General features: G+C 46.1%; 1 protein-coding gene and 1 long non-coding RNA gene across 2 annotated transcripts; one reads left to right on the forward strand and one right to left on the reverse strand.

Annotated features, from left to right (window-relative positions):
- Positions 1 to 169: 169 nt before the first annotated feature.
- LOC127590045 (uncharacterized) lies at positions 170 to 3612 on the forward strand. Its single transcript, XR_007959538.1, has 2 exons — positions 170 to 317; positions 1152 to 3612. It is a non-coding gene; the product is annotated as an uncharacterized LOC127590045 (long non-coding RNA).
- On the reverse strand, positions 3352 to 21433 carry s1pr2 (sphingosine-1-phosphate receptor 2). The gene is made up of 2 exons (XM_052049443.1): positions 21058 to 21433; positions 3352 to 5075 (listed from the first exon to the last, which is right to left on the reverse strand). The coding sequence occupies exon 2, from the start codon at positions 4962 to 4964 to the stop codon at positions 3849 to 3851; it is 1116 nt and encodes a 371-aa protein (XP_051905403.1). The 5' UTR covers positions 4965 to 5075; positions 21058 to 21433; the 3' UTR covers positions 3352 to 3848.
- Between the last annotated feature and the right edge of the window lie 981 nt (positions 21434 to 22414).

Genomic DNA, 22414 nt, shown 5'->3' on the forward strand with positions numbered 1-22414 from the left:
AGACCCTCAAATGTAAGGACGTATCAGAAGTCCAGAAAGGAACATTTTGGTCTAGAAACACACTATGTATTTTATTAAATAATTTGAAGTGTGAATTTACATATTTTTGTCGATTTATAAATGGTATAACAGTTGCTAATTTGAATTAATAAAACTAATCACCCCCTTGTTTTTCTTCCGGAAGTTGAGGACGACAGAGTATGCGGAAACGGACGTACTGTAATATTGTTTGGCAATTTGAACAAAATAAGACGTTTTGAATTGTACTCTGAGAGCATACATGGAACCAATCTTATGCTGGTTTATGAAAATGTGAGGTAGACCAAGTTCCGTAAGTCCCCCACACTTTTACAATTATCTTTTTCCCCTCCCCATACGTACAGAGTGTATCGTGGATTTTAAAGTTCAATTCACACTTTCAGGATCACATATTTATTGTAAAAACGAAGAAGGAATTTGTCTCCAGTGTTATGAAGGACACATATTGCAGCAACAAGAAATTATTGACCAAGCATTGACACATAAGCAGGGCCGGCCCAAGCCCATATGTCGCCATAGACAAAGTTTTATTTGGCGCCCACCTCCAGAGACATTTTATATATGATTACGATATGAAAGGTTATTTTTGAGAAATAATTAAATAATAATAATTTGATTTATTTTTTATTCTAAATATGTATGTGCGTATAGTGATATGAATATTAGAAAAACAGCACAATACAAAACAGTAACAATTACAATGCAAGCTAATCACTTTATAAATAAAACAAATAAAATATGATATAATATATGATATACAGGTGGGCGACTGGTTAGCAGGTCCGCCTCACAGTGCAGAGGCTTCGGCCTTCCTCTTCTCAACTGTAGAACGTAGTACATAACCTAACCACCGGGGGGCAGTGTGACATTAGGATTTGTGTGACCGGTTTACGATGAGTTTGATTAAAATAAAACCCATTAACAGACCTTCATTAATTGGCAATGGGTGTTTAGAGTTGATGCAAACACAATATGTGTCAGTATATGTAATTCATGTAATTTAAAAATTTAGACACCCGAGATGTAAGTTTATGCATGAAGTTCTTCCACTCTGTCAGTTTGTGTGCTCGCTTTGGTTTGATTACATGTGCGTGCGTGACTTCCCCTTACAGGTTTGAGCGTCTGATGTCACTTCCTGCAAGGAAAAAGGCTGTGCAGCGATCTGGCCACCTTCCCAGCATGCACAGCCTCCTGGGGCTGATTCAGCCAATGTTCCCACCCAGGAATCCTGGACTGCTGACAGGAAACAGGCCCAAGTCTCCCGAGGCCACTGTAAGTCAACCCTTGCCCGAGTCTCCCCCCAGGACCCCAAAACATCTCTGGGGGGTATTTCTCAGACAAGCCAGCTTACAAATAGACATTCATGGTCAGCACCACACCCCGAATCTCACTCGCCTTGCCCTCTGCCCGGCTTCCCATCAGCGCCGCCTTTGAGGAATTGAACAATTCTATTGTGTAAGACAGGCGTGATTAACAGACACTTTGGGCCAATTTCATGCTTTCGTGAACTAACTTGTGTTTTCCTGCAACCTTGTCTAGTATATAAGCTGTCCACTGTACTAATCGCTGTCCCTCAATTTTTGCTTCTCAAAACCAATGATCAATATTTACATAGTTTTATGGAGAGGAAATGTGTCATTTGTGTATAGTTGTGTGTTTGTATATCTAGAGAGGCTACAGAATGAGTAGGAGTGGCAGCTAGTTTTTGACTCCCTCCTCTCTCTCTGCCCACTACCATCCTTTTCATAAACTTTTTGTAACTAGCCAGGTCAAAAGCCATTTTTGATCTATGCCACAGACTGCTGAAAATCATATGGCGGGCCGCAAATGGCCCCCGCGCTGCATTTAGGACACCCTTGTCTTGTGAAAAATGCCGAATTGGCCTTTCATGCGAATGTGAGTGCAGATGGTGACGTGCCTGTTCGTGCACTGCAATTGCGTAATTATTAAATACCGGCTGGAATAGTGTATGGGAGTGATAGTTTGTGCAAAGCACAATAACTTCTTTCATATTTCATTTATTTTGTAAAAAACAAACAAACAAATAGGAATTCAAGAAACAAAAACAATGTACCTACATTAGTGTTTCAGATGGTACCGAATGGACACAGGCAGCGTGCTACAGTGGACAAAACAAAAAGCTATTGCACAAGAGACACATCTTCATACATAAACACACACATATAAACTGTACATACTTACATACATCATATATTTATAGTCAGGCGATGCGACAAAAGTGATACACATGACAGACGCCTAAAAAAAAAAAAGACATCACTGAAGCTGCCAAAGTGCTTTTCACCATTTCTGCTGGACTGTGTGAATGTGAATGAATGTGATTTATAAACACATTTTTTTTTCTTTCAAATTCTTTCGTATTAAAAATAAAACACACGGGAAGAATGGGAGTATAATCCTGAACAAACAGGAACCGGACAGCACGAATAAACCTACACAACAGGACTTCCTACGGCAGCAGGAAGTTGTCAAGAATGAGGATGATGCTAACCTCCCCAGGCTCGGTCGGGTGTTTGAAACCAGATCTGATCCCAATAAGCTCGAGTTGCACACGAGACATGTGGCGGACAAACCAAACCAGGATGCTCTTTTCTTTTGTTTTAAGACTTCACAGTGAGTCGGGATGAGCAGTAATACTGTCGACCACGGGACCCTTTGCCCCGAAACCTCTTCTTCTTCTTCTTCTTCATGCATACATTCAGCCAAGTTCGATGGCGCAAACAGAGACGTTGCTAAACAACACTGTCAAGACAAATAACTAGTCAAAGTGAACCACTGGAGAAAATGTGCTTTCCCTTAAAGGAAACCGTTAAGATACATACACAAGATGAGCGCTTAAAAAAAAAGAGGCACTGGGAAAAATAGAAAAAGGGGGGTTAGTGGTGGAAACTGGAATACATCATACACATGTAATGAGCTACACTTCCATGCATTACAAGAAAGTAGATTATGGTTACTCAAATGGATTTTAAGTAAGGTTATATCGGGACTATATAGCCCTGCTATGAGCTGATGGTTTCTAAATATGAAGGCCTAATATGTTCTGTATTCAACTCCTAGTTTAGGATTTTTTTTTAAGCGAACAGGAGTCGTCTTCATCAAATACAACACAATGCAGAGGAGTAGCAATGTTTTGGTTCGTGTTACAATCATAGCCTCGTCAAGATTCTTACTTTGCATTCATTCGCCAGGACGTCGGGTGTCAGGAGCTCGCCCTACAAGCTACAAAGTGCAACGCTCAAAGCTTTGCATTGAAGACGCCGCTCTTTTTGTGGGGGGGAGAGGGGGGTGTTGGCTTCCCAAGGCTGGATTTACGCTGCAGGTCCAAGTGCTCAATTCTGATTTTTAATGTACAGACCTGTCTAGTGACACAGATCCTGTATGGCTGACAGAACTCCCTGCGTGCGTGAATAGAAGCAACACAAATGTCACCGCGGGGCAGTGATAACATGGAACTCAATAATGGTCGATAAATAGTACAAATATTCAACGTGACATAGTGTTTATGGCCTGACTGCTTCATTTGAAATCCCAATTATACCATTTGAGGGACACCCCCCCTATGAAAAAAAACACCCAATCAAACAATTGTGTCACACCATGCAGTGTAAATCCAGTCGAGCATACATTAAAATGACTCCATATGATTTCACCAGAGTACCCATGAACAGTTTTCACATTTCCCAAGCACCCCAAAGTGGAGTTTCTTGTCGGTGTTCAAAAGTGGCCTCGCGTCCCAACACGGGCACGGTTTGATTGCGAGCTGGCGTGATTTCTTTTCGCCGGCGTCACACGCAAGTGGTGCAGTTCTGCATGATGGGCGTGGTCTGGTGTTCGTGTTTGTGCGTGCAGTGCTCCAGAGAGCTGGAGCTCTTGAGCGGCACCAGGCAGCGCTCGGCGGGCCGCCCGCTCTGCAGCACCCCCCAGCAGCAGAGCACGCGCAGGAACTCCTTGCGCATGTCCTTGCTGCGCAGCGTGTAGATGACCGGGTTGAGCGCCGAGTTAAGCGTGGCGAAGCCGAAGAAGATGTTGGCTTTGTGGAGGATGGGGCAGGACTGGATGGTGCACGAGGAATCCAGGAGGAGGATGGTGAAGGCGGGCAGCCAGCACATGATGAAGACGCCGAGCACGATGGTGACCGTTTTCAAGAGGGCGTAAGCGGGGGAGTTTGTGGCTTCCTGGTGGCTGGAGCGCACGATCAAGTAGATCTTCACGTAGAGGATGACGATGGAGAGCAGGATGAGGCTAAAAATGGTCACCACGAAGAGGATGTACTTCTTGGAGTAGAGCGGCAGCACGGCGGAGCACTGGGGGAGGTTGTCGATGCAGTTCCATCCCATGATGGGGAGACCGCCGAGAAGGATGGACGTCACCCAGCAGGCGCCGATGAGCAGGAACATGCGGCACGTCTTGGTGGAGCCGTACACTTTGACCTTGGTGATGGCGATGTAGCGCTCGATGGCGATGGCCAAGAGGCTGAAGACCGACGCGGCCAGGGCGATGAAGGCCGTGCCCTCGCGGATGAACCACTGCACGGGCACCAGGTCGAAGGTCCGCGAGCCCGACAGGAAAATGTTGGCGATGTAGGCCGACCCGGCCAGGAGGTCGGAGAAGGCCAGGTTGCCGATGAAGAAGAACATGGCCGAGTGGAACTTCTTGTTGCGGCACACGGCGATGAGCACCAGCAGGTTCTCCAGGATGATGATGGTGCACAGCACCACGATGATGATGCTGGGGTCCGTCAGCAACTTCTTGTCCTCGTAGCGCTTGTCCAGGTCCTCGAGGGTCATGTTCTTGGCGAACACGTAGTGGTAAGGGATCAGAGTCCGGTTGTAGTACTGGGAGTATCTGCTCCTCATGGCGGTAAGCTGGCACACCGCGGCGGCTTCACAGCAAAGACTCATTCAATCCGCGAGGCCGCGCCGCTCGTCTGGAGGGAAGGTGCCGCAGGAGGGTTGCTGGGAGGGAGAACGCCTGTCCCGCACTCACGTCTCAGGAGCGCTTACGTGGGTCACCTGCGCACACAAAGACGAGACGTTAAGATTCATTTTTATTTGTTCACTTCCGAAATACTTTCCCTTGAAGTCTTTAAAGCAGGGGTGTCAAACTCATTTCACATTGTGGGCCACATACAGACTCGGTAGATGTCAAGTGGGCCGAACCATTAACATTATACCATGATACCAGGAGCATTGATTGGCGCGTTCATATCATTTGCTGCGTTGGGTCTATCTCGGTGACAGATTTTATTTAAAAATTCATTGTGTGTCTTGCTTTGCAATGCATCTTTTTCACTTTTAAATGATCCCACGGGCCGAGTCGAATCTCCTTGGGGGCCGGTCCCGGCCCGCGGGCCGCATGTTTGACACCACTGCTTTTAAGCTTCTTAAAAATGTAAAAATAAGTCTGTTAGTCATGAATTGCAAAACGACAAAAATGCGAACAAATCTGTGGCTATGTCGCTTAAACTTTTCATTATTTGTGAAAAATTACATGTCTACGTGGACTGTCCTTCTTAAGGCCTGACTTTATCCTGACACTATATCAATAAATCAATACATAAAGCCAATTGACTGAAATTGAAGTTGTTGTTTTTTTTTTTAAGCATTGCCGTTGCAATTTTCAAATTGCATTGTACCACATTGCCATAATGATAGCGTAAATATTTAGTTCACTGCCTAAATGTTGCCAAATTGCCTTGTCGCAATTTGCTTCATTTACACGCACACCAATTTTCTCAGCCCATGACTTGACAGCGACACGGGGGGAAGATCCAGAGCCACTTTCAAGCAACAGCTGCAGTCTGGCCGCTGGACTGCACTGTTTCAAACATTATCATGTAGAACAGTACACACCCCTTGGGTGTGACACCTATGCTATAACGTGAAGCCCATGAGGTAAGCAGAGCTGCATTGAGTCCAACCAAACCAGCCCTTGCACGTCGCTGACCAGAACAAAATTGCTGTTTAGGGGCAAGTTGTACTCACAGACTGGGACAGAATGACTTGTCACATTGTGATTGTTTTCAATCACTTCCCCAAGAAAGGCACTGGCCCACAGTGAACGCAGCATTTCTGTTTGGAGCTGCTTAACGCCCCCACGCACAACGCTTTTTGCTGCTTTTCGCATTGCAGCGACTATCCAGCGGCTTGTCAGAGACCTGAAACGGCACCTTGGGGGAACATGTATTATTTTGCGAGACAGTGCGTTCCCAATTTTTCAGATGCAGAGCTCATCTTCAGGTAGATGATTTGAGTTCAAGATGGGCGGAGGCGGGGGGGGGGGGTCTGCCAGCTGGACAAAGAGGACTACTCTTGCTGACGGAGGGACACATTCCACTAACGCCCGGCCTGAATGCTCCGCTGTCAACACAAAGCATTGTTGTTGGAAGGAAATCATTCCACTGTCGTGAGAGATCTCTCGACGCTAGCCTCCGCAGGTCTGTGCAACAGCTTAGAAGCAACAGGCAAATCCACATTCGATTTTTATTTTTTCTTCAAAATGCCCGCCAGCAACTGAAACGGACGGCCAAATGTCATAGGACTCGCCTTGCCAACATCCCTTGAACAAACCCAGAGAGCCTTGAGTTTACTAGCTGAGCTCGTTGTGACATCAATTTCAGTCGACAGCAGGGGGCAGTACAGCAAAAAAAGGGAAAAAAAGTCAGCCGCTGAGACGGGATGAATTTTAAAGCACTTAATATGCCACCGTAAATGTTGTGTGAGATGTTTAAGCGCAGCAGACAGGAAGTGATGTCACAGCGCCAATCGTGAGTTACTTCCCATCAGTGCGCTCTGTTGAATCGTGTCACGTTGACAGAACGGAGAGAGCGATTTTATTTTTTAATTTTTTTTTTTGCAGCTGCTAGACCACTTGTCTTTCCCCACGTCGTCTGTTTTATTTAAGCGTGAACCATTTTAAAGTAGTGAAGATATCCCGAGAAAGTTTTTTTTAACTAACGCTCTAAAACCCTCCACCGTATGGGAAAGGTGTAATCTTGCGGCCAATGAGTGCATCGTCGGCTTGATCACTTTTTAACACCTCCCATGTAGCATTCTATGCACCAACGTGTTCTTCAAATAATCGCGGATGTATCCTACGCCGGGTTGGCAAACAAGTGCGTGGTGGTGTGAAATCCACGCAGGTGCACTTTGAAACCACCGTGGTGTCGGGTTTTACAATCATGCGATTCAAAGCGGTTGAAATATTCAGATGAATGCGGGAAAAGTTGAAATCAGGCGACTGATTATTATTTTATTTTTTTTTATGAAAAAGTGTTGGGCAACAAATTGACATTCTAATTTCAAGGAGGGGCCGGTGGCCTTAAAGCTGTCATAAAGTAACACATGTGCGGCGCTGTGCCGGAGGTCATTTAACACGGCTACGTCTCACTACTACTCGCTTGCGATAGCGCAAACGTGCAGGGAAGAAGAAGTGAGTCGGGGAGAGCAAAAAAAAAAAAAAGCCACACAACGAGCATGCATGTGGAACGGCATCTGGACACAATGGCAGGAATCTGAATGACTGCAGGCACAAAAAGCAGCACATTCAGGGGGGCACGGACCCCCCCCCCCCCCCCCACCCTCCCCCCTCTCCACTGACGTGAAAGAAAAAACATAAGTTCTTCATGACCGACTAGCAACAAACCACAAGCAATTGACGCCCCCCTCTCCCACCCCCGCCCCAAAAATGTTTCCAATTCCCTCCGTTAATAGTTTAATCCATAAATCCACCACAAAGTATGATGCCCAAACACTTTCATGTCCATTTCAAAACTCATCTTTCATTACCCGGCAACATAAATCTCTAAGAATGATTTGAGTTCGAAAAAATGCACCAGACCGACATGTTTACAAGCATGTGTGGCAAATACTCTCCGTAACCGCCGCGAACAACCGAGAGGGTAAACTCGCCTCCTATCCGACACGCACAGCTTGAATTGTACAACATCACTTTGACATAGTGTCCACTCGTGACGTCGCGGTTTGCTTATTGTGGCTCCTTCTCGATCACATTTGTCATATTTTCATTTGTGACCTTAACTTAGACTATTGCGGGTTTTCCTTCCTGCTCAATGAGGGGGAGGGGGCAATTCACTTTTATAAAATCGTCCGACCTGTGCCATTTTTTAAAAAATACATTGCAAGACAAAGAAAGGGACATTCGCACATTCCTCCCCACCAAATAAGATTGTCTTATTTTTGTAGATGTTTCGATCAATTGTAAAGTTAATCGTTTTGCCTTCAATTCAAATCTTTATTGTTGTAAGCATTAAGGGGGAGGGGCCAAAAATAAGTCCTTTTTACATGAAAAATATCTTAAGAACTAAGCGTCCAAATAATCGTTTTTCACAATTTTATTCTTTCAAATATCAGAATCGGTATCGTCCTCCAGAGATCCAAATCGGTCAGGGGCCTACTGCTGAATGTGCGCAAGCGTGGCGACAAAGCACAGGTGCTTTACCGCCTTGCCGGTCCAAACCGCCTCCAGTATTTCCTCAAGCGGCAACGAGGAACAATCAAGTCCTTGAGCGCGGCGGGCCAGACTCGACGGCCTTCTGTGCTCGTGCCGCCGCCGCCGCTCAATTTGCTTTTGAGGCCGATGATGCATCTGGAGGGCTGGCACCAACCAACTCGCAGCTGCGAGCGTCCGAGCCCGTCCAGTCAGTCGGCATCAATCTCGTCGCTCTGTTAATAGAAATAAACAAGCGAGCTTGTGACCGAGCACGCGTGCGCTGGCCAAATCACATTAGGTCTCGTTCTTGCAGCCGGGATTGATTAAATCGGCCTAGTTGGAGCAGCACTGCATGTTAAGCCTGGTACACACATATTGATTTTTCCCACTGTAACCGTGTTTTAAAAAATTGTGTGACCCCCCCACACGTGACAAGTAAAAATAATTGCTATGGCGCTTACTGCCCTTATTGCGTGCGTATGGTTTCACCGAAGTCATCCACAGACAACCATATCTTCGCTCACGATCTCCGGTCTCCTCCCCTAAGGGGGAAATCTGACATAGAGGCTCGTCTGGAAAGAGGCAGCGGAGTGTGACAGATGTGACGCGGGTGTTTTGACGATCACCTTTCCCTTTTCCGAAAATATCATTTTTGAATGCCGCATTTTGTTTACATTTATTGCATATTTTAGTTATACCGTTTGATTGTTTTACAGTTATTGTCTTTCTGGGATTTGGGGGAAATTTGCACGCCTTCTCCAGGGCAAGTGGAGGACACAGCAGACCATTTAGTCAAAAATCCACCTAAAGAAGGGCGGGGGGGGGGGGGGGGGATGAGCGTAGGTCTATTTTTGACTCATAAATAGAGACCCTGAGTGACAAGATGGCATCCCAAAAAAACCCATGTCATTTGGAATCGACCAATGACAGAGCAGTGCTGTCGGTTCAAAGAGTGTCGAGGCTTCCTTTTTAGGTTTTGTCCTCAGTTAACAGTACCAGATATTGCCAGGAAATCTTAAAAAATACATATAAAATAAGTACGGATTGAATATGTGGAGTCTGAAAAGACACGTAAAAAAGTCTTTGAGTGAGTGAATGAGTAGACGGTGTCGGCCAGGTGTCAAACTCAGCCCGGGACTCATTTGCAGTCTGCGGGATGATGATATTTTGCAGGAAACTGATTTTTTTTTTTTCTTGCTGAGCGCATGGGGTCTTGATTGCACAGACAAAGCCGCGGAGCTCAAGATATAAGACATCATGATGCAACAAGGCACACTGAGGAGCATGCAAAGTCGCATAGATGAGAGAAATGAACGGGTCACCAACCGCGAATGTTCTGAACAGTTATTGAGAAGAGCCAAAAATCCCAACTTCCTCTTTCAAAGTATCATGACTGAGCTAGAATAGCCGTTCCACCTTTTTTTTTTAAATTAATGGCACTTTGTAGGCCGTTTTCGTTTTCAGTCATAATATGATTGTATGATATTGCTTCCTTGATTTGATATCTGCCTAGCATACTGAATTGCTTGTCAGCAAACTACTAAAGTAAACTCGTCTTGCTTCGCAAAAGGGCTTTCAAAGCCGTTTTCTGTGCTCTCCGGCAGGTCGGCACATGACTCCTCTCGCGTGTGTTGTGGAGACGGCTCGCACGGTCCTCCTGTCGCTAAGCTGGCGTCTGTCGTTATGCGAAGGGGAAACCAGATGCGCCGGTTTCTCACGACCCACACACGCTCACCCTCAACTCTATATCTTTTCCGCGTAGCCCCGCCCCTTTACCTGCCATGTTTGGTTTACTTTTGCCACCCACTCCTATTCCTGATAGTGGGATACCTTGATACCAAAAGAGGTATCAGAGGGCCAAAAATTGTCTCGGGCCTTCCTGTGAGGAGTTCTGCCCGTACTTGCCCGTGGCGGACCTCCTCATTTCATACGAAATACATGCCAAGTTCATTAGGGACTTCAAATTGTGAATGTGAACATGAATGCTTGTTTGTCGAGCTCCGCCTTGTGATTGGTTGGCAACCAGTTCGGCCAATTGCTCAACGTCCGATTTGATGGCGCCGTTGAAAATGGACAGATAAGATAAGATAAAACCTTTATTTGTCCCACACTGGGGAAATTTGCAATCGACAGATAATCGTCATGATTTTGTTTTCTTCGACACACGTCATCGTGTCGAGTGCTCACACATAAGACATAACAACATAACATCCTGTCTGGATTTTTTTTGTTTGGGGGGGGGTGTCATCGAAAAGCATCACGGCTGCAAGCGAGCGTGTTAGGACGATGAAAACAAACCAGGCGCCGTCGCTTGGCACTGGTGCACGCCATCTCAACTTTCAATATCATACTGAAAGTTGATGCTTTCCCTCCTAAGTCCGAACACTTCAAGCGGTGTGACAGCTGCACAAAAGCCACACATGCTTTTTTCCCCTCTTCTTTTTTTTTTAACCCCCCCACCCCCCCTTTCAAACACCTGATAAGCTCCAATTAGCACTACCCCACCTGCTACCTGTCACTGCTTCAAACTCCCTCACTTTCTCTTCCTAAACAAAGAGCTCCGCGCTTCACACGGATTTCTTACAAGACTGGAGAGCTGCCTCATCTGGCTTTGTTTTCTTTTGTTCGGCATTTCAGGAAAACCTTGATTGCACGACACAGGTTCAAACTGCTTGGTGGCCGCGCAGACGTTTGTGGTTTGGAACGAACATCCTGTCACAAAGTATGGCGGTTTCTTTCCACACACCAAAAGAAATGTCTTTGCTGCAATGACAATTGTGCTGTGACAAAAAAAACTATTTCCATCATTCAATGTCATGCTATAGTACAGCGATCGCAAATTTGTCGATTTTTTTTATTTTATTAATTTTTTTAATGGATGTGCTTTCATCCTTTCGGGGACAGTGGTTACTACAGTGGACAGCTTTTCAGGTTACAGCACAGTGGTGTCAAAGTCAAGGCCCGGGGGCCAGATCTGGCCCGCCACATCATTTTATGTGGCCCGCGAAAGCAAATCAAGCATGTTAGGTTCCATGATGCTTGCTAATGTCTGAACCAAAATGATAAAAATAACTGTCATTATTCTTGACTTCTGATTTTAAAACTAGTTATCCATCAATTTGTTGTGCACTGTGTATGTAATAGAGTGGAGGGGATTAAGCATTTATATGGTTTCCCAAAATTTATAATGGCACTCCAAGGGAAACCGTAACTACAACATGGCCTGCGCAAAAAATTAGTTTGACACCTCAGGGTTACAGGGTGCATGAAAGAGTTCAACTGAATTGCACACATGAATATATTGGAATGGGGGGGGGGGGTGCATGGACTAAAACAGGACACGCCAGGATGTTGGCACGCGGCCATTGTCTCCCTAACGTGTCCACCCCGAGGCTTCATACGGGTGGTTGATCTTTTCCACGTGAGCCACAACACAGTATCGATTCCACGATCAATACGCGGGGTTTAAAAGCATGCACCAAAAAGCGGCACGGTAAGAGTCAGCAGCACCGCTATTGCTTTGATTCTTTGACAGATTACGAGCCCTCGCAGCGCTGCGGGTTTAGTCTCCTACATATAAATGAGATAAAAAATAAATAATAAGAGTGCTGACATCCGTTGACCGTGACTGCCCGCACGTATGCAACGCGCATTATTTGCCCTCCTGCGCGTATGCTGCTGATAAGGAAGGAAGCTGGGAGTCGATTGCAAAAGCATCTGTAAAGGCAAATTCGCTGAAAAATTCAGCGCGGTCTAAAGATGATCCCCAATGCAACAATCTCTGTTCTACTGCAGTTGAATATTCCAAAACACTTTCACCATGACCAAGTGTTTATTCCAACACCTCATCAAAGTGTGATAATGGAGGAGTCGGAGGGCGGAAACCGGCCCCCCACTTCCCTAAACACACACCCATACGAGGAGGTAGGACAGAGGCAACTTCTGTAATGTCCTCACAGTTTTACCGCATGTATGGAAAGTGGCTATGGTCGTTGTATATTTTACTGCGGAGGGAGGGAAATCGTCATTTTTACAAACAATATTTTCACAACGCCTCCCTAAAAATGTGCTTGCAAAGAAGTTTGGACCAAATTCTGCAATCATTTCATAAGGCATCGTAGGTGCTGCTGTTTTGCTTTGCAATACAGTAGTCGGAATGATTCAAGGGGGGGGAGGGGGGGGGGATCATGCACGCTCCCCATGTCCTTTCCTGTTTCCTTGTTACCTTGTTACCTAGGAAAAAAAACCTAATTATAAATCGAGTGGTGTTTATTTAACTCATTCAGTACCAGCCAATTCTGGACCAAGTCTTAAAAGACGTTTAAAAACGTCTTTGGGAGTGAATGAGTTAATATGACCAGACAAGCTGCATCTTAAATAGATGAATGGACGCCGGTGGGACTCAACACACTCGATGTGCTATTGTAGGTGTTATTTTTGTGGTTAGCTGGGTACGTTATATTTTTTCACGTAGATAGCAAATTGACACTATCCTGATGAGTCCCCGGCGACTTATCATGACGTCGAGTTCGATAGTAAGCAAAGTGTGGACCGAACGCATCAGACGATGACTCCGCCAAGGGGCTCTCGGTTTTGAAACCGCAAAAATTCACAAAGGCGTCACGCTGAGAAATGACAAGCGGCTCCTCGAAGAGGAAGTTGAAACGAGAAAGAGGAGAAGGTGCGGGGCCTGCGATAGCTCCCGATTTCCAAACAACAACGTGACAAAAGTTTTCAAATGATTTGGTAGAAATGCGAGCTTCACTTTGGTTTTGTCATTGTCGACGAATCTTTATTCTTGATATCAATCAAAACAGAGCAACAAACGCATTTGTTCATCCGATGGGATGAGCAAAAACAATACCCAGTTGCGTGAGTGTCTTGATGTCACCGAAGCATTGGATGACAGCAGACAGAACGAAACACTTCCTCTTTTCAAACACTTCCCTCTTACGTTTTTTTTTCTTTCCTTTGTTTTCAACACCAAACCGTTCTGTTCTTTGTTCATTGCAAAATAAAAAAATAAAAATTTGAAAATGTGGTTCATTAAAACCGCCCATACGGGGGGGGGGGCGGGGGGGGGGGGGGATGGGTGTCCTCGATTCATAGTGGGGGTCTTGTCTTTTAATTAGGGATTACCCTTTCCGCTTGTCAAAAGAGTCTGACAGTTTGGGCACAGCTAGGCACAGTCTCGTCCGCGGGTGTCGAAGCAGTTTAGTCGCGTCCGGTGACGGAGGTGGACTTGCCCATCCTTACTGATGTCCAGCTCAGTTTGTCATGCTGTATTTATGACAGATGTTCTGGCTGTGTGTGAGGTAGGGTTGGGGTGCGGGGGGGCTCAGGAGACAAAGAATTGTACAAACAAGGACATCATGGAGCCTCGGGTGATATAACCCACATGACTGGATCAGACCCCCCCCCAACCTCCGCCCACTTTAAATCCCTCATCTAGTTTACTTATCTAGTGGGTACGGAGAGACTGATGGCTGGGTTGAGGTTTCTTCAAAGGTGGCACCTCAGACGCAATTTAAGGTGTTCACCATATATCCTCAAATTAAGTGGCTTCGGTTTTTATTTGTTTTACAGGCATCTTGCTGATCTAATATTTTCACACACCCACAAAAGAGCAAAAATTTGAGTCTTCCATTCTAAGACTCCATGTCTCTTCTCCTGCCTCGCAGCCATTTCGGTTAGCGGTACAATCCAAATTGACTCAATAGTTAACTCACATCTAAGAGCTTGTTTAAAAAAAAAAAAAATTATGCTGCCGGAAAAAAATATGATGTGTCCATTTGGTGACGGGTGCTTATACATAGTCCAAATCGTAACTAAAATGGTGTGATATGACATAAGCGCCAGCTGTCTCCATCAAAGATCAGACAAAAAGCCTTGAATATGTCACGGAAGGAAATGACTGTGCGACATTATCTTCCAAACGAGCTCTGAGTGAACGCAGTGGAATGAGTTTGCACGGACTTAACCTTCGTGGCTAACGAGTTCCTTCTGCATTTTCGCCCAACAGCGATATTCTTTTGCCTTTCAAGCACAAAAATCATCTTCACTCTCAGCACCTTCCTTCGCCCTCATTTTACACGACATCACAGAAACTCAAAAAGGACGGACGGGCTGCGAAGAGGCGATTAGAACACGTCACGGCGGATTTATCTTGAATATCTGCAGCAGTCGACACATTTTGCGGCCTTTTCCCTCATTACAGCTTTGACTGTGTAAAAAGTATTGGCGCATGTTGCCATGAACACCTCAAGGAAGCAGAAATGGAAGAAAATACGGCATTGGTCTTGCTCTTCTTTTCTCCGGAAAGACTTTCTTTGGATTTCGGGTGTGTGTATCAAAAAAGTTGTATCCATTTGTCACCAAAAGGGCATGGAACTGCTCCAGTTTTTGTTCTATATCACAGGGATGGCAATGGCTAGTGATGAAAAAAGTGGAAAGGGGCGTGGCCTGGACGGGGCGACCAATCACAACAAGTAAGACATCATACACGTCCAATCGCAGGCGCTGTTTACAATTGGAAGATGGAAAGACTGATCGGGAGAGCTCGTGAAAACTCGACGATAAGGTACCTGACCCCCCCCCCCCCTAAAATTTTCTCAACAGATTTAGACGATTCACAAAAATGATCAATTTAATAATTGAATCGGATAATTGCCATCCCGGATATCACCCCTAAAGGTTCTTCCGCATCAAACTCCCCCAAGAGTGCCTTTAAGAACTTTACATTGCCAAAATGACAAAAGAGCGACCTATGTCGCATTTCTACAGGCAGGTGCATGCATGCATACGTATGTACATGTACGTAAGGTAAGAGGAAGTGCAATTTTAAAATGAAAAAAAAAATTCAAACAAGTTTCATCTGACACCTTCGTTCATCACAATGAATTCAAGCTAATGAACGGCTCGGAACCTTCATTTTCTAACTCTATTGTCCCCGTCTCCTCGCTCTCATTCTTCTCTGAACTCCGGACCTTGAACTCCGCCCCTTCTCATGTTCACATGTGAACTTTTTGTCAACGGGGTCACGGGCGGCGAGGAGACATATAGGCGGACGGTTTCCATGCCGTGACTGCAAACCTCCGCGCTTGTTTCACCACAGACGTGGAGGAGAAGTGTGGGGGGGAGTGGGGGCGGGGGGGGGGGGGGGTTAAAAGGAGGAGGAGTGACGTGTTGACAACAGCCCTGAAATGGAACATGATACCACCTAGCCGGGCTTTTACCGCCGCTGCCTAGCACCCGCTGATAAGATGCTGGACTGATGGAGGAGCGTCCATCCATCCTCACACTCCAGCAAAAACAGACAAAGTGCCAAGACTGCTCAAGCAAACAACAGATCCGGGGAGGGAGGGAAAACTGTTTTGGGGGGCGGGGGGCGGGGGGTTGGGGGGAGAGGTTGCCTCAGAAAGGGAACACGGCTGTGTTCTTTACGCACTGAAACAACTTTGGTGGATTGTCTCTCGATGACGTCGATTCTTTTCTGGCGGAGAAATACGATCTAGGATTCGTCGCCGGTGCGTGGAAGAGATTTTGATGACGGCGCCGTAAATCACACTGCTGCCTGCCAAAAGGACGGTTTACATTTATGGGCGATTTGAAAACACACTATATGGTCGACAGACACGCCTTATGATCACGTAATCCGTCAGTCATGGGTTGGCTCGGATCTTCAACCCTTAAGTCAGTGTCATGATAGAGATTTGAGACCTTTATATCCAATAACTTGATGGGAATAGTTTGGGGAAGTCCATTTTTAATTCCAATGTGTGCAAAAGTGCAATGACAGAGTAGCTTGGTGAGAGGCGTGTGCGGCTCCCAAGAGATCAGCACTAGTCATAGATGCAGACAGAGAGTTAGCATTGTCAGAATTAAGAGGAAGTTCTTTTTCGTTTAATGCATGTTTAATGCATTTTTTTTACGTTTTCAAAGTTTGCAATTATTCCATGTTAGCGGTTTATTCACAGAAACTTTTTTTTTAATTGGGCTCCTATAGCTCAAAAAACTTGTCATGATAAGAGAGAAACTGAGAGCTAAATCAACAAAAATCGTGCTCACGAGTGCAATCGTTTGTTGGTGATGCATCTTAGAAGGAAGTGACGAGTTGATCCCAATGTACGTGAAATGACAAAAAATTTGAGCCAGACCCTCTCGAACTGCCCATATCGAATCGAATCGAATCGTAATTGCACAGTCAAACCCAATCAAATCGTTTTGTTTCAAATTGTCCTCGAATCCTTTCACACTGGACCTATCCAAAACTGGATGGAGTCCTTTTTTTTGTGGGCGACGCACATCCGTAGATGAACCCCATCCCGGCTCATTCCTACACTTTTTGATTTGAGAGCTAACAGCGCTACTGCAGGAAGTTTTTATCAATAAATTGACGAAAAATTCACCCCGGATCCACTCTACAATATTGTAAAAAAAGTCTGAGTGGGCGGAACTGTCACAATATCTCAATACTTTAGTCCATATGTTTCATATTTCAATCGAGCGGCTATTCTGATCCGGATGAGCCATCTGATGCGCCGTCATATGACAGCATCCATTTCCACTTGTCAGTTCGCTCCGACGGAGCAGCCCGGCCTCAAACCTGACCCGGCTTGTGTTGAGCGCAGGGTTAAACCCTTTACGTTTAAAAGCTGGAAAGCGAAGCATACTTACTAGCCGTTTATAAACAAAAGAGACTAGAGTGGATCATGAAAACAGGTTCTTGCGGGGGCGGGGGCGGGCACGGGGTCATTGTCATATCTGCGCCACGGCATGCTAAGAGCTCCGAGCTGCAGTCGACGAGACAATTCAAAAGAAAAAGATGCCGAGCTTACCGATGGATTGAACGTAACCCCGTTGAGTTTCGCAGCCGCACAAACAAAAGCCGATCGGATCACAAAGACTCCCAAGTGGGAGGAGGAACAAGAGGGAAGGAGGTCTTTTCAACCAAAGCATCCTCGTTACCTGCTCTCGCACTTTTCCCGCAGTCAGAGAAAACCAAGAAGACCGATGAAGCCGTCGCCATCCACTTCGTAATTCATTCGGTGCTACCTCAAGTGACAGCCTTGTCCGAAACCGCAGTATAAACCCAAAACCTGACATTCAAACTGCCGTAAGACTAAAGCCGGTCATCCAAACGTCACACACTCCCAAATGTCTATTTTAAGCCGTTGCCAAAAAAAAAAAACTGTTAGGACGATTTCAGCCAATCAGAAGTCATATCCGGAAAAGGTGTAGTCACAAATTCGCAAAGGAACTTTAGAATCATTTGTGCAGGCTGCTTGCCAAGTGTAGCGAAAGCATAAATTGTGCGGATGGTTCGAAGATGGCGCTAACGTCATCCCGGAGGTTACGAGCCAATAAAAACGCCGGTTTCCCCCCCCTGTCTACACACAAATGCTGACAACAGTTTTTGGAAAGTCTTCACGCTGGTTTTCGCTGACCTAAAAAAAAAAGGGGGGATGAAAGGACGAAACTTTTTTAAAAATACTCGCCGCCGTGCGGACTGGGCGTAAAATGTCTGGCCAGCGTGCGTTTTGGGTTTTGTGGAATGAAATGGTTTCGCGAGCGTCAGGATATCCTGGCATGCCGCTACAAGAATACGAGCCTGGTCACGGTGTGTTGAAGTTCGGGGTGGAAGAGGGAGCGAGGGAGAGTGGGGGTGGTGTGGGGGTGGGGGGTCCTTATAGTTTGTTCAAGGCCCTCAAGTGGAAAAGGAATGTTACAGGAGTTAATGGATTTTTCATTGACTGAGACACCTCCGTACTCCGGAGGAGCCCGTGTGAATATCCGGATGATATCCGGAGCTTGCGGGATGCTAAGTGGATCTAAAAGGGGGGTGGGGGGGGCTTCATAAAAATCACATGGCGTCATCTATTTCTCTCACATGGGCAACACTCCCTGCTCTTGGCTGCCAATCAGAACGCAGCATGCTGCCGGTGTTGTGTTGTGACTTGCGAGAGCAGAAGGCGTTTAAAAAAAAAAATTGTTGGTGTTTTTCCTGCACCTGCCACACCCAAAAAAATGAGTTTTTCAGGCTGAGTGGAGGCAAACGGGGCAGAACTGTCAGAACTCGACCCCCCCCACCCCCCTCCCAAAAAAAAGCTCTCTAAACTCCTGCATTGTCACATGTGATCTATGACTCTTCTTCTTTTCTGCCGGGGTGGTTTCAACTTAACCAGGTAGACGCCTCGGGCAGTGCGCTCCTCAGATCTGACGGTGTCGTTAGCTTTTAGCATCAAGTGGCGTGCGTCGACAATAAAACGAGGAGTCGCCCTCCCTAAGGAAAAGCCGCCTCGCGGACCGCTCCCAGGCCTCGGCTGAAACCCGAGCGTCTTACGGGGGGGGTTCGACACCACCCACGCATCCCCCCCCACTAACCCACCGCAAACCCTCCCCGGTTCCAGTAGGAAAAAGAAAGTCCCCCTCGCAAATCCAGTTCCCAGCGCTCAATTGTCATTTATTTATCCCCGCATGCAGTTAAACATCTGTTTATTTGTTTGACAGATCTACGTTGACGCCAATTCTCACGCTAAATCCCGATCTCGTTCTGCAAGACAAACATGCGGCCTCGCACTTCCCTCATATTGATTACTACTTATGCCATGTGCTCTAAGACCAAAGGAAAACAATATACCGTGTGACCTGGCTGTTTTTTAAATCGCTTCATTTGGACTTTTGCAGACTGAGAAAGACTCCGGGTACAAAACTTTGGGGTGAAAAGTGTAGCTTTTTGGCTTTTTTGTAGCGTACAATGGCTTTTTTTTCCCTGGAATGACAATTTCATCTGTTTAACCCCTTGGCTTGTACATCTTGGGAACATCTGTGCCTTTTTTGACCCCTAAATTTGAAGCACCCTATGCGGAGACTTGACTTTTAATGTATGGCAGCTTGTCAGTGCGATATTAGTCAAAGCTATTGTGGACCTTTTACTGCCTGGGAACATTTTTTTGCACCTGAGTGGATTGGGACCAGGTACTAAATTTGGAGGCCAATATTTTGAATGCTATGCTGCTGATTTAACGGTTTGAATGATTGACCTTCACAGCTCAGGACTAGATCTTTCTTTTGGACCGAAAGCCATTTATCAAATTTGGAGTGCCTTATATGGAGATTTACCGCTTTACAGTGTATTTCAGTTGGTGTTCTTAAAGTTGCTGCTTTAAAAAAAAAAAAAAAAAAATTGACCCTTCGTGTTCCTATTTGACTTTCATTTTCCAACCCTGGACACAAAATAACAATTTGTCGCTCCGATGGGCAACATTCATAGAGATCGGACAGAAATTGACAACCCCCATCTGTTCAAAAATGTTGTGAGATGAAACCCCAAAAAAGACAAAGAAGACCCGTGTGCGAGGAAACCAAAACAGGCTCCGGGGAGGAAGCCAAGTGTTTGTTCTGGTTCAATGAGCCACGCAATCACACACACAAAAAAAAAACAAAATGCAGAGATGGAGCATTGGCGCCTCGACTCCTTTCGGTCGGCGGTCTGCTGGTATTGCCCAAGAAGGAGCTCCCAAAACAAACTGAGCAACTCTGGCGCGACACCGCCATCAATGAAGCTGCCGACAGAGCCTTCGGCACTTGATAAGCCTCCAACCCGATGCGGCCGAGCGTGTTTCCTCCTCACATGCGGGTCTACTATCTGAAAACATCCACATGCTTTTTTTTTCCCCCCTTTTTAATTTTTTTTTGGGTCGATCATAACTTTGCCACACTCACTCCTGCTGTCCCTACCACAGCGAAGCGAATGACGGATCAAGCGATTTTATCTTGAGCAATAAACATTATTTCCTCCGCCTTATCATCTTATCTCATAGTGATTTGACGCTTCTCGCCAAAGCACTGCCGACACCTCCGGGGCTGTTTTTACTCACAGGAAACAACTTGCACCGTTTGAGGCCTTTTTTTAGTACGAGACAGTCGCGATGCCTTTTTAAGTAGTGGCAAGCTTTGTGCGTGCTTTCAACAACAGCAGCGTGTTAAGTCTACCATTGTTTGAGCCTTTCTCTGGGGAGGACATCTCTGACCCAAGAGATTTAGTCGGAACATGGGGGGGGCGGGCAGAGAGGGTGGGTGGGTGGGGGGTGGGTCATGGTGCTGGTGATAATGGAGGCTTTTGTCTTATTAATACATCCTCTCAATACAATGCCTTCTTTAGAGTGACGGATGAACAAGCCTCAACAACATCGGAGGGGTCGTAGGGGGGGGGGGGGGGGCACAGCAGGCTGCGCAACGGCTTTCAGCAACCCCCCCCCCTCCCTTCACTGACCCTTCAACACCACCCCCGTATACATGTACGTGCATGCGCACGACAGCAAATGATGCAGAGCCCACTGTACAGCCACCGTCTTATATTTAATGTTTAACGACGACGTGCTACACATTAAACACGCGCGCGCGCGCGCAAAGACGCGCAACTGCAGCGGTTGCCACATCTGCGTTATGACTTAAGCGCCAAACTTTGGAAAGGGGGGGGGGGGAGTCGACTCTCTTTGTTAGCATCTTTCGACTGTCACTCTTAAATGTTCTAAAACTTACCCCATGAGCGATAAAAGTTGACCTTGGTCCCCAGTGGCGCTCACATGTAGTCACCGACATGCAGAACGCCAACGAGGGAAAACAACCAAAAGTTCAAACTCTCCTGTTCCGATCCAACGGATGACAATCACGACCGTTTTGTTGCCAAGACGCGCCGTCTGGTCCGCGCTGGTAGACGATCCATAGCGAACCAAAAGTGAAGCGGACTCCCGTGCAAGTCCAATCAAGTGTCGGGCTTTGCGATGGAGGTTTCCAAAAAGTGTCCCGCAGCGGTCTCGCTTTCTCGGATCCAGCAGCACGTCTGCCGCAGCACGCCTGCTCGTCCTGCTGCTGCTGCTGTTGCTTACTGAACACACACAACTCACATACTGACACACACGCACACACTCCAGAAGCTGGGAGGCGCGCGTATGACGTCATCTTATCGCACGCGCACGCACAGCAAATACACACGCTTTCTCTTACGCACGAACGCAAACGCATACACGCAGAAGTCAGCTTCGGTCGTGTGATAATATGACATAGATGCATTCTTTTTAAAATCAGCAACTCTTAGATTCCGCACAATAGTAGCTCATTCGGTTTAGCAAGAGGCTGCTCGGTCCCAAGTTAACCAAGCCTTGTTGCATGAACTGATGAAGCCCTTTCGGATGAGAGGTGAAACTTTTCCCAAGACAAACAGACAAGTCCAGAACTAACTAACTATCTAAGTAACTAAGTAACTAACTGAGGCTCTCACGAGAGATTAACCAAGATGGCAATTTAGCCTGTAAGCGCTACACACCCACATTTAATTCCAACCGAAAACCGACAAATTCACCGATTTTTTTTTTCAGAACCTTTTGTGGGGTGATAAGTATGTCAAAATCTTCTGCATCGAAGCCGTGTGATATTTTCACAAAAACAAAACAAATACGAAAATAACGTCTTCAGACACAGAAGCTAATAGCATAGCTAACGTAGCAGATGTGCTAGCGGAATTAAAAGCTCTTTGCTCTGATTTTGGGCAGAGGTTGGATGTTATTGACCGCCGCCTGCTTCATGTGCTGAATTCAAATGAGGTGATTGAAAGAAAACTGTCAAGTGCTGAGAGAAATAATTCTGGCAAATTTGCAACCGTAGAAAATGGCGCTTCGCAAAACTCAAACCACTTCGCCCACTGCTACGACATGATTAGCCTCCCTCGAGTCCAAAGCTTCAAAGATTTGGAGAACATGGGTAGGAGGAAGAAAGAACCGAAAGTAATAACTAAAGTTTGATGGCAGGGTCATGGTGGCCATTGGGAAATTTGGGAAAGGTCCAAACAAGGTTGACATGGACCAGCAATTGTTTTTAATAGCTCCTTTAACACCATCTT

Source organism: Hippocampus zosterae, chromosome 17, assembly GCF_025434085.1.
Source record: "Hippocampus zosterae strain Florida chromosome 17, ASM2543408v3, whole genome shotgun sequence".
Classification (NCBI taxonomy): domain Eukaryota; kingdom Metazoa; phylum Chordata; class Actinopteri; order Syngnathiformes; family Syngnathidae; genus Hippocampus; species Hippocampus zosterae.